Here is a 12,911-nt window from a genome sequence, read left to right on the forward strand (position 1 = left end):
ATTTTCTCGTTTAATTACCAATGAATTTATATATTTATTTTTTACTCACAAAAATTATCTAAACATTAAATGCAACAAGACAATAGGCATCACAACATTATTATGTGCATTATGAAAAAAATATACAATCTTAGATGTGCTAAAGATGACATAAAATTATGCATCATTACACATTTGTGTATAAATCTTAAACATCAAGTTAAATAAATGTACAAAGGAAACAATTAAAGTGCCCCTATAATGCTTTTTTGGATATTACCTTTCACGTAGTGTTTGTAATATGGCTGTTTCTGAATGTAAAAGATCTGCAAAGATCAAAGTACAGATAAACAGAGTTGTCTCCTAAAAGAAAGAAGCGATTCTGGACTGCCTAAATGAGTTGTCTGTAATTCCAGTTTTACTTCCTGCACGAAACAAATGGTCCTCACCCACCCTCAAACACTGTAAGAGTTTGTTTCGTGTTGTCTACATGTTTGTTTTCTGGACCGTCTAACCAATCAGAGCAGAGTAGACCAATCACAACAGACTGGGCCATCTGACCAATTAGAGCAGAGTAGACCAATCACAACAGACTGGGCCATCTGACCAATCAGAGAAGAGTAGACCAATCACAATAGACTGGGCCAACTGACCAATCAGAGCAGAGTAGACCAATCTCAACTGACTGGACCATCTGACCAATCAGAGCAGAGTAAACCAATCCCAACAGACTGGGCCATCTGACCAATCAGAGCAGAGTAGACCAATCAGAGCAGAGTAAACCAATCCCAACAGACTGGGCCATCTGACCAATCAGAGCAGAGTAGACCAATCAGAGCAGACTGGGTCATCTGACCAATCAGAGCAGAGAAGACCAATCACAACAGACTGGGGCATCTGACCAATTAGAACAGAGTAGACGAACCACAATAGACTGGGCCATCTGACCAATCACAACAGACTGGGCCATCTGACCAATCAGAGCAGAGTAGACCAATCAGAGCAGACTGGGTCATCTGACCAATCAGAGCAGAGTAGACCAATCAGAGCAGACTGGGTCATCTGACCAATCAGAGCAGAGTAGACCAATCAGAGCAGACTGGGTCATCTGACCAATCAGAGCAGAGAAGACCAATCACAACAGACTGGGTCATCTGACCAATCAGAGCAGAGTAGACGAACCACAATAGACTGGGCCATCTGACCAATCAGAGCAGAGTAGACGAATCACAACAGACTGGGTCATCTGACCAATCAGAGAAGAGTAGACCAATCAGAGCAGACTGGGTCATCTGACCAATCAGAGCAGAGTAGACCAATCACAACAGACTGGGCCATCTGACCAATCAGAGCAGAGTAGACCAATCACAATAGACTGGGCCATCTGACCAATTAGAGCAGAGTAGACCAATCACAACAGACTGGGCCATCTGACCAATTAGAGCAGAGTAGACCAATCACAATAGACTGGGCCATCTGACCAATTAGAGCAGAGTAGACCAATCACAATAGACTGGGCCATCTGACCAATTAGAGCAGAGTAGACCAATCACAACAGACTGGGCCATCTGACCAATCAGAGCAGAGTAGACGAATCCAACAGACTGGGCCATCTGACCAATTAGAGCAGAGTAGACCAATCACAACAGACTGGGCCATCTTACCAATTAGAGCAGAGTAGACCAATCACAACAGACTGGGCCATCTTACCAATTAGAGCAGAGTAGACCAATCACAACAGACTGGGCCATCTGACCAATTAGAGCAGAGTAGACCAATCACAATAGACTGGGCCATCTGACCAATTAGAGCAGAGTAGACCAATCACAATAGACTGGGCCATCTGACCAATTAGAGCAGAGTAGACCAATCACAACAGACTGGGCCATCTGACCAATCAGAGCAGAGTAGACGAATCCAACAGACTGGGCCATCTGACCAATTAGAGCAGAGTAGACCAATCACAACAGACTGGGCCATCTTACCAATTAGAGCAGAGTAGACCAATCACAACAGACTGGGCCATCTTACCAATTAGAGCAGAGTAGACTGTAAGGTTGGAAATAATCCAAGATTATTTCAATGCAACAAAGACATTTGCTTTTCACTTTCAGCACAGCAGTGATCTGGACCTGTTAGGCCAGATGTTTGGGACAATAGGGAGGTTGTGATCATCTGATGGTCAGTTTGAAATGTCTCACACCTGGGTGCTAGTGACATGGTCGGGGGGAAATGACAAAACAGGATTGCACACACTCACTCTCTCACTCTCTCTCTCTCTCTCTCTCTCTCTCTCTCTCTCTCTCTCTCTCTCTCTCTCTCTCTCTCTCTCTCTCTCTCTCTCTCTCTCTCTCTCTCTCTCTCTCTCTCTCTCTCTCTCGTAACATTTTACATTTATGCTGGGTACAAATGGTTTAAATTCTCATTACATCCATGTTGTAACTATTTTAAGTGTAAACATAACCTTATTGCACATTGAACCTTTCTAATTCATGGAGTCAGATTAAAACGAGATAATTGCATATGAGAACATGTGTCTTATTTAACCAAAATTCCTTTGAGACGCTGGAAAGACTTGAACACGCGTTGGGCCGAATAGCCGGCTTTTACAGTGGTGACCCGGAGTAGACCAATCTCAACAGACAAGGAGGAGGGGTTTAGAATGACCAGATCCTTTATCGAACGGTTTCAGACACTATGAGAAAAGAGGTGATGCTGCAATGTATATTATGAGAACATTGTTTTCGGGTATAATATCCAAATACCCACTTTATACCCAAATGTCAACAAATTTACTTGAATCAATTAACAGCATTAATAAAAGCCCCAGTCTTACAGATCATTAACTAAAAAAAGTGGTTTTAGGGTTTAGTTACCCTTTAAAAAGCAATTTCTTTAAAATAAAATATCTCCCTTTGTTATGAGCTTTGAGCGTTGTAACTTTGCAGATGTTGTGTATGCTCAAACAGCAACATTTCACACTAACCCGGTGAATGTGAGGCAATATGTAAAGCGCTTTGGTGGCCATGGGTCTGTTAAAGCGCTATATAAATGCAGTCCATTTAACTAAAGTTAGAAAAGTGAAATCATAATCAACCACCCCTTTAAACATATCGTAGCAGACTCAAAAACAAACAAGGAACCTTTAAAATAGCATGATAGGGGCACTGTATATTATTAATCACATTTACTTGTATGCCATGATTCAACCAAAATCGACCACATCCGTGGCATTTGGGTCCCTTTATCTTGTATCCAACAGTCCAACCAATTAAGCACTCGTTTTTCAGTTCTTCTGAAACCACCAAATCACAGCTGCACCAGCTGAAACCAGTCAATACTTCCTGTCAGACAATTATTTCAAGCTTCACTCCAAAATAGTAGTTATAAAATCTGCTGGTACACTTCACCCTGAATCCCCGTCAACATCAGTCTCATGCTGTGATACCCACTCGTTCAGCCTCCACAGGTCATGTGATCCCGCTGAATCCATAATGCCTGACACTGACCCATCACAAGAGGGGTAATAGTCCACTCCGTCTCACAATATAACAATGAATAGATAAATGTGTTATAATGCATCAAAAGGCTTTAACAAAACAGTTTAATGAAGAGTTATATTCATGTCATTGGTTAATGTGGCTATACCTTTCTTTTACACGTTAATTTTCACAATGAAAATCATTTACTTGGAAGTTAACCCTTGCTCTGATAGTCCTCTTTTAATAATTAACCAGAAAGGAACAGCTAAGGCCAGCCACAGCTGTTAGAAGAAGAAAAATTCCCCCATTGAGGCTTTCTATGTAAACTACAGCATCAGTTGGGGAATGCAAGGCTTAAACACACACACTACACAACTTTTGGCCAGACATTTGGCCCGGTTTGCAGTCTAGACGAGTTGAAGCTTTTTGCAGGTTTTGGGCAGTCAAGTGTTGACAGATTTCACAGAAAACCGCTTAGTGTATGATGGGTACGGACTCGGATTCGGAGGAGAATAAACATGTTCAATAAATGCAATAAAAGTAAAAAAACAGCAAACTCATGTTTGCTGTTTTCGGAAAGTCTTGTGTAGCCAGACCTTCAGACTGATGGCAAATGGTTTGGACTCTTTCATTGGCCAAGGACCCGCCGAAGGTCTGACTAAAATGTCAATCACAAATAGTTTTCTTCAGCATCAGGTTTAGGGGTGTGAAATAATAGAACGGCGTGTAGGGCTAAAACTCTTTCTTTTAAAGCGCCTATGTTGTAATTTGTGAACTTCCCATACTTTTGCAAACCTTAGTTGAGTTTAGTTGATCATGAAAAGCAGGTTTTGTCACAGTTGTAAACACGACAGCTTTCTTTTTCCATGAGGGGGTTTGGCATCACACGATGGCTTTGTTTCCAGGCGGGCCGTTAAAGAACGCAACACACTTCCGGAAATCCTATAGAATTCAACCAATTCGACTTCGAAACTCCTGGAAGCGTTTTAAATTTTGTGTGCCTTATGCATCAGACGTTCAGCCAACAGTTCGTAGGCGTGACGCCTGCTACAGCAATCCTATAAGATCATTACAAATCACACTGTACGACGTGGATCTAATAAACTTGGTTAAGACATGTATGTAAACTGTACGATGAGGACACCTATTGAATCGTAGGCTACGACGCAAGTTAGTATAGAAGAATAAAACGTCATCAGCATGCGCTAGTGGTGAGATGCAAACACACTGTGAGATGATCATGCTAAATCTCTGACACTGTCAGAAAATAATCCCAGGCTATCTTTGGTCGCAAGACCGTAACAACGGCTGTCTTTGAACCTCTCTCACGGTGCGACGTAGAGTTTAGGAGCCACGATTGGTGATCTTAGGTCTGGGACAGCCCAGAATCCTAAAAGCATGAGGCTGAGACCAGGTAGTGTGTGATCCTCAGGTATTTAGTATGATACTAGTAGCCTTTTAGTAAGTGTGTGTATCTGCAGGTCGGAGTAATGGGGGTGCCGAAAGGTCTCTACAATTGGTTGTGAAAGCTGCTTGATAGGGTGTGGATACAAAGGGTTAAGGTTATAGTTTCTGTTGTAGCATTGTGTGCCTCTTGGCACGGCCTTTACAGCTATCCCTGTCTCACTTTTAGGTTTAGATTAGACTACTGCATGTGTGCATTTAGGGTACATTTACATGACAATTATGAACTTAAAATGGGAAAAATATTATTTCGCATTTTTCGCATACAGACGACAATGTTATCAAAACGTCTAGGAACTATGAAAAGGTTCCTCCGGTGCGAAAGCCCCTATAGTTTTCAAAAACTTGCACTTTAAAGCATGTTTTCAAAAGTTTTTGTTTTAAGGCCTTTAAAAAAATCCCAGAAAATATCAAAATCGCACACAGTGAAGCTTGGTGTGCAAGTAGAAGAATTTTACAATTGATAGCAAACCTAAAATTGGGTTTTCTTGAATCTTGTAAGCACTGTAGCCACTGCATTTTGAACCAGCCTTTCTAAGCCGAACTAACCACTCAGCCCTCTCTGATATCCATGGCAACAGACACAGAAATAGAAATAGGACACAAACATTGAGTCAGTGACGAAATCTGGACAACACAATGGACATCCCATGGACATTAATAATGTTAACAAAGATTAATACTTTAACAAAAGTATTGCTTAATGTTAGTTTATGCATTACCTAACTAATGGGACATTATTGTAAAGTGTTACCAGATTTACTTCACTCAAAATATCCACTTTTTTTCTTTTTCTTCTGAGGTGCTTTTTGACAGATCCTCTTCCGTGTCTTTCCAGGTGTCTGAGGACAAGACATTCAAGAATAACCCATCATCAAAAGCTCATGGAGAATCTTTCGTCACGACCATTATTTCCAGATGGAGATTCAGGCTTTAAACTGCTCCATGTCTTGTGACTGTTACTACAGCGAATTAGGATTTCAATCAATGCTTTGATTCCCTAGTTGCTGAAAGCTGATTCAAAGGCATCTAGTACATGCTCAGCATTTTGTCTCTTGAGAAACCACAGCCAGCTTTATGATTCATCAAAGCCTCATCTAAATATCTGTTGAGTCAATGGGGAAGGGTTTCTTTCCTTCATTCCTTCAACTCAATAACAGTCTAGAACTGACGTGATTTATGGCCTCTTATGCTCATTACAGGCAAGTCCTTGCGTGAAGCTTCAAACGCATCTGGGTCATTGACAAAGCGTGGCCACGGTGACAAAACACATATTGGTTTTATATGATTTTAAAAGACCATTTTAAACAAAAGTTTAAATTTAAATTCCTTACACCTCAAACGTGATTACATACATCTTATTTTTAATTCATGTTACATTTTAAGGGAGTCACACCACATGACATTTTACAACCTGAACTAACTATTCAGTGTCATAAAAAGTTAAATTGTTTTTAAAAAAGGTTTGTTTTTCAACCTTGACACAAAGTCATAATGGTCTGCAAGGGTCTTCTCTATTAAATCAATTCCTGTTTTATGCTTTATTTTTCTGTAAGTTTCTGCATGTTGGTTACACCACATGACTGCGAATCGGCAACATTATTCATCTATTAATAATAAGGGGTTTTGTTTTGTTAAGATATTATATTAACGAAAATAATTATTATGCCAAACTATTTGTCATTTGAAAGCTTACAATCTCTAGTTTACATATTTGGTGACTGATTTTCAAAATAAATTACAGAGGAGCCGTAATTTATCAATTTGCAACAAGAATATGGTCATACTCCTGAGGCGTGTTCAGACCTTTATTTTGAAATAGTGATGAACATGAAAAATCATGAAAGAATGGTAGAAACCTCAGTTTGTTTTCATGCCAAGAGTTCAGAAGATAGCATCCATTCAATTATTTTAGGAAAAAAGGTCTGAAAATGTTTTAAATATAAAGAAAACAATAATAGATTCAGCATTAGTGATGTGTCAGCGAGCTATAATGCACACACGTGATCTTCTGTGTTTCTTAGAGGCTGAATTAATTTAAAAATCTGCCAAACTTCCAACACTACTTCTGAATAGGATCATAAATTGTATGAAAATTGTAAAAATAATGGTTCAGATCACTCAAACCACATATGGAAATGGAGGCGCCCTTATATGGGCAGTAATGTCCACTAGTGGAGAAGTGTGGTACTGCGCCCAAACTACATCTCACTGAAAGCTCATTTCAAGAGATATCAACCTAAAATTTGAAACACAACTTGATTTGATTTTTTTTGTTGCATTTGTAGAGTCCACCAGGTTTTGAAAATATATATTTTATATAAAATATGAATAATAAAATGTTTAACATTGTACATTTTCATAAACTCAAACTTCTATAACTTTTTTTCTGTTTAACTTTCTTAATTTATTTCACTTCTGCATGTCTTCTGTAAAACAAGACCAATCTCACATCTATATTCCAAAGCATTCTTGAATTACAACCATTTAAGTTCGGCATGTGCATTTTCATGTCTATTAAAAAAAGGGGGTTGTTAAGGGGTTAATGAGGCTTTTTCTTCATTATGACATCAGGATATTTTTTACTTTATAAAAGCCCTTCAAGGATATTGCTAGTAAACCGATTGAGGCTGAGAGGACGCTAACATTAGCAAGCGGTTAAAACAATGTGACAAGAACACAGCTAAGCCCAACCCAAATGTTAAATGTCACTATTGTTTCCATCTATTTGCATTAGTTTATATCCAGCTGGTCTTTTATGCCTTCATTATTCAGCGAAGTTATTTAAAGCTAGTGACGTGAGAAAGCAAACCGTGTTGTCATGCTGCCAACAGAAACAAAGCAGAAACACATTCAATATCAGATTTTTTTTAACCGTCACTGTAATACACATTTGGTTATTTTGTATAATCATCACGTTTTCTAAATTAGAAGCAAAAGTGTGAGAGTAAACACACGTGTCTAATTTCAACGCTATGTTGTTTGTGTCATATTTAAAGATGGCCGTCTATAAGCATGACTTTGGATATTAAACGGTAACACTTTACAATAAGAGTCCATTTGTAACATTAGCTAAGGTTAATAAAAGTATTGTTCATTTGTTGATTTCAGCATTTAGGTACTAATACATTTCTACATTTTTAAGTCGTATCTCTTAAAATTGGTTAATGAACTAACATGAATGATCAAGGTATAATTACTATATTCATATTTTTACATTTAAATAGTACATTTTCATGGTTCAGAACTCTTCATTTTTTTTGTAATAAAGTTCAGCAATATTTTATGTGTTATTATGTTGATTAATCGTTATCAGTCAGCGTGGGCCAACCTAGTTATCGGTAAAATCCACTATTAGTCGCAAAAAAATTATTGCAAAGAAATGGCAAATACATTTAATTAAATGTGAATTTGTCAAACAGAAATACTGAAATAGTATTTCCTTGTAAAATATACTCCAGTAATCTTTGTTTAACATTTTTACAGTTGTATGAATTGCATTTTGCTCTTTTTTTGCTAAATAAATAAACACTGTTCATCTGTAAAAAACTTAGGCTAATCAGTGTGTTTGATGGGTATGTCAGTCTTGTTTATTATTAGTGACATTTGCTTATTGTGTGTGGTAATATTGTTTACATATTTTAACCGATAAATCTTTATATTTGAAATCCGATGACCGATATATTAGCCGATAAATCAAAAAATGTATATAATTTTTTAAGAGCCTGATTATAAAAACTAAAGTCTCACCATTGAAATCCATGTCCCAAGCACACAATTATAAAGCATCGAGGAGAACAGTGCGGCTCAGCTCAAGGAAATAATCAATTTTTATCGGCTTTAATATATCGGGCAAATTTTCTTATTGGGCCGATAATAATAACATTAATAATTAGGGCTGTAAACGATTAATCGCGATTAATCGAATCCAAAATAAAAGTTTGTGTTTACATAATATATGTGTGTGTATTGTGTATAATTATTTTGTATATATAAATACACACACATATTTGTATATATTTGAGAAATATTTGCATTTATATACTGCATATATATTTTTATATGATTTATATTATATATAAATTAGGGCTGTCAAAAGATTAATCGTGATTAATCGCATCCAAAATAAAAGTTTGTGTTTGCATAATATATGTGTGTGTACTGTGTATAATTATTATGTATAAATGCACACAAATTCATGTATATATTTAAGAAATATTTGCATTTATATACTGTATATACATTTATATAATTTATATTATGAATATTTTATATGTAAATATAACCAATTTTTCTTAAATGTATACATGATTGTGTGTGTTTTTATATATATAAATAATTATACACAGTAGACACACATATATTATGTAAACACAAACTTTTATTTTGGATGCGATTAATCGCGATTAATCTTTTGACAGCCATAATATAAATATAACTATTTTATATATAAATAACACATTTTTCTTAAATATATACAGTACATGCATGTGTGTGTGTATTTATATACAGTATACAAAATAATTATACCAAATACACACACATATATTATGTAAACACAAACTTTTATGTTGAATTTGATTAATCGCGATTAATCGTTTACAGCCCTATTAATAATGAACATATATTGGCCGATGCCGATATGGTGGCCGATATATCGGGCATCCCCTTTTTGACAGAACACACTGTACAAAAAAAAAGTTGGTTTAACTTAAAAAAGCAAGTTACCAAGTTGCCTTACAATTTTGAGTTCGTTGTAATAAAATTTTTTAGTTAATACAATGAAGAAGAATGGTTTAATAAACAGAAACTCAAAATAGCATGTTATCTTCACACATTAGTTATCGAAGTTGATTTGACAAAAGATAAAAAGTAGGGCTGTCAAAAGATTAATCGCGATTAATCGTATCCAAAATAAAAGTTTGTGTTTACATAATATATGTGTTGTCTACTGTGTATAATTATTTATATATATAAAAACACACACAATCATGTATATATTTAAGAAAAATTGGTTATATTTATATATAAAATATTTACATATAATATAAATTATATAAATGTATAGGCCTATACAATATATAAATGCAAATATTTCTTATACATGAATTTGTGTGTATTTATAGGCTACATAATAATTATACACAGTACACACATATTATGCAAACACAAACTTTTATTTTGGATGCGATTAATCGCGATTAATCGTTTACAGCCCTAAAAAAAGTTGTGATAACAAATCATGAATTTTTTTTCTCTCACACATATTTTCTTCGGGAAATGTAAAAATCAAGTTAAACCATTATCAGATCAACCAGAGAGTAAACAACACATCCAATAATAATTAGTGCGCTAGCATACTTCGCCAGATTCGCCTCTGACATGAGATGTGTAGATGTCAGTGAGCATGTAGTGCTGTTATCTAGACTGCATTATTGACATGAACTGTTTGCTGAAGTGAGGAGTGGCAGCGTCTACATGCACTAAACCTCTTCCTCCTGGTGTATTGTGCCGGCGGGGATGTTGCCTGACACAAGAGAGCACAAGAGAAACTGAAAATATAGGTTTATATGGTAGTTTAAGTCCTAATTTTACAAACTGTATTATTGGTACAAACTGAATTATTGATGGTGTAAGGTCCTATATTTGAAAATGTCTGTATAAAACTAACTAATATAGATATCACTTAAATACACGACAAAAACATGAAAATTATGTGTTTGCATGATGATATAATAGCCATTGCGTGTATAGGGTGTTGTCAGAGACTGTAAACATTACATCTACATTACTGGAGTGATTAGACTATGAAAGTGTAGTTGTTGAGTGTGCAATAATAGGCATTAGATCTGCTGTAATACTGTACCAGGTGTTCATGTACTGTAATTTATGGGGTGTTGTCCTGATGCATGAGACAGTCAGTCCATAGGTCACTGTCTGAGTTTATGACACTGTCCAAATAACCCAACCCAACCCAACCACACACACACACACACACACACACACACACACACACACACGCTTATAATAACACACAAAGAGATAAAAACGCGATCAAAATAAATCCATAGCCCCTTTGCTTACATAACACACACTCATTTAAATGTAATCCGACTGTATGTTTACCTCAGATTATTAACACTACACAAATAATCGACATGTGTATTATTACAAAGACGCTCTTTGATGCTCATTAGCATATCAAAACATACCTGCTGCGATCGCTGCTCCGTTCACTGCGACTGATGTATTAAATCAAGGCCAAACAAAGAGAAAATACATCACACATATCCAGAACCGGACTAGGAGAGGTCAGGATCGCCGAGAACTGGACCGGCACTGCGCACTTTCTGCGGCTGCGCTTAACCAATCATACTATGGCGAAGGACTGGCTCATTAATATTAATGAGGTAGCGTGACGGCCATTCCCGATTGGCTGAAAGGCAGCAAGTGGGTGGCACTTCGATTGTTATGGGCTGTTGGTAGCTGGCGACAAGACTTGATTATGAATATTAATGAGATTATAGGAGTGGACATTCCATGAAGATTACCAAACGTCAAACGTAACAATCAATATCCAAAAATTAGGCCTTGAGAGGAGAAATTCAGATAATTTACTTCATGGATCATGTCGAGCTGGAAATGCGGGTGTTTTGAGCCCTATATTATTTTAATAGAAAACAATAGCCTGCATATGAATGAGATTTATAGATTATTTTATTAGCCTATATTCATTACTACTCAGCATTATTAATTTCGGGATTCGAAAAGAACGTTTACAAGAATCCTGAGATATTTTGATAGAATCCTGAAAGGATATTTCCAAGAATCCTGAAAGGAATAATACTCTCGCCATATTTATTTTTTGTGACGGATGACATCAGATTTTTACTTTGATTTTACTGCCATCTGCTGGCAGAACACAGTAGGCCTACAACCCTATATAATCAACATTAATGTAATTAGTGTGTATCAAATATTAATAGGCTACATACATTTAATTAAAGAATAAAATTACATTTTAAGACAAAATATATCTTATTTTGTCTTTTTCAAATAAACATGCCATTTTATTTCACTAATTATTTTTATTTTCCCTTTTGGATCTGTGTTTTTGTGAAGGCTCCTCTGAATGATGTACACGTAAATTAGATAAAGGTTGTATTTATAATAGATTTAGTTTAATAGCGCTACGTTTTATCATTTATTATTATATTTTAATTATGGTGAGATTTGTCTCGCGATGTTTCACTAAACTTCAGAAACTTCATCCTCGCGCTGTACACACACACACACACACACACACACACACATACTGTAATAGCGCATCTACACACTATTAGTCAGTGTATGCTGTTTACTGATGATGCGATGAACAAAACATTAAGATAACGGACTATAATCACTCACTATCTTTATTTACGGCCGAAGAAGCAGAAAAGATCTGATGCAGAAGACAGAAAGACAAAATATTGCTTAATCCCTCTGTAGTCAATCATTTTACCCCTTAAAACTCATCTCTAACCCCCAAATTACACATTTAAAAGGTTTTTCCTTGAAAATAATTTCCTCATGTCTTAAAATATATTGAATGTAACTCGCCACGCTTGCCTCATTTAGTATGCGTGGTTCTATGAATATGCAAATGAGCCCCGCCTCCACTCACTCACTCACTCAGAGATCCACTGGTTGACGATCACACGTTGATCTGATTGGTTACAAGATTTCAAACCGTGTTTTTGAGACTGTCTTTGGTTCACTGCAGTTTTAAGGAGGAAATACTCAGCAACGCTGTCGACTTATGAACTTACACATGGTGTGTGTTAAAGCAGATTAAAAACACCACATAGACACATAACCAACATTAAAAGCTGTATTTTCACCACTGAGGGACTTTAACATAATACTTACCAAAGGCTCAATAATGTATTAGTAATATAAAGATTTTCCAGCATTAAAAAGACACTTGAATACCAAAAGATCAGA

The 12,911-nt window shown here is 36.3% G+C and overlaps 1 protein-coding gene across 6 annotated transcripts in view; it reads right to left on the reverse strand.

Annotated features, from left to right (window-relative positions):
* The window catches only part of klc4 (kinesin light chain 4), a 49,158-nt gene extending 37,843 nt beyond the window's left edge, over window positions 1–11,315 (reverse strand). For 2 of the 6 annotated variants that reach the window (XM_079593650.1, XM_079593653.1), the window contains exon 1: window positions 11,138–11,315. Coding sequence is in view for 4 of the 6 variants with exons in the window: in XM_079593649.1 (XP_079449775.1) it covers window positions 10,792–10,802 (11 nt within the window). In the remaining 2 variants the exon portion in view is untranslated. Of the gene's footprint in view, window positions 1–3,170; window positions 3,258–10,791; window positions 10,877–11,137 lie in introns of those variants that run through there. The other 4 variants (XM_079593649.1, XM_079593648.1, XM_079593651.1 and 1 more) reach the window with 4 other exon arrangements.
* Window positions 11,316–12,911: the final 1,596 nt, after the last annotated feature.

This window comes from Phoxinus phoxinus, assembly GCF_949152265.1.
Source record: "Phoxinus phoxinus genome assembly, chromosome: 20".
Classification (NCBI taxonomy): Eukaryota; Metazoa; Chordata; class Actinopteri; order Cypriniformes; family Leuciscidae; genus Phoxinus; species Phoxinus phoxinus.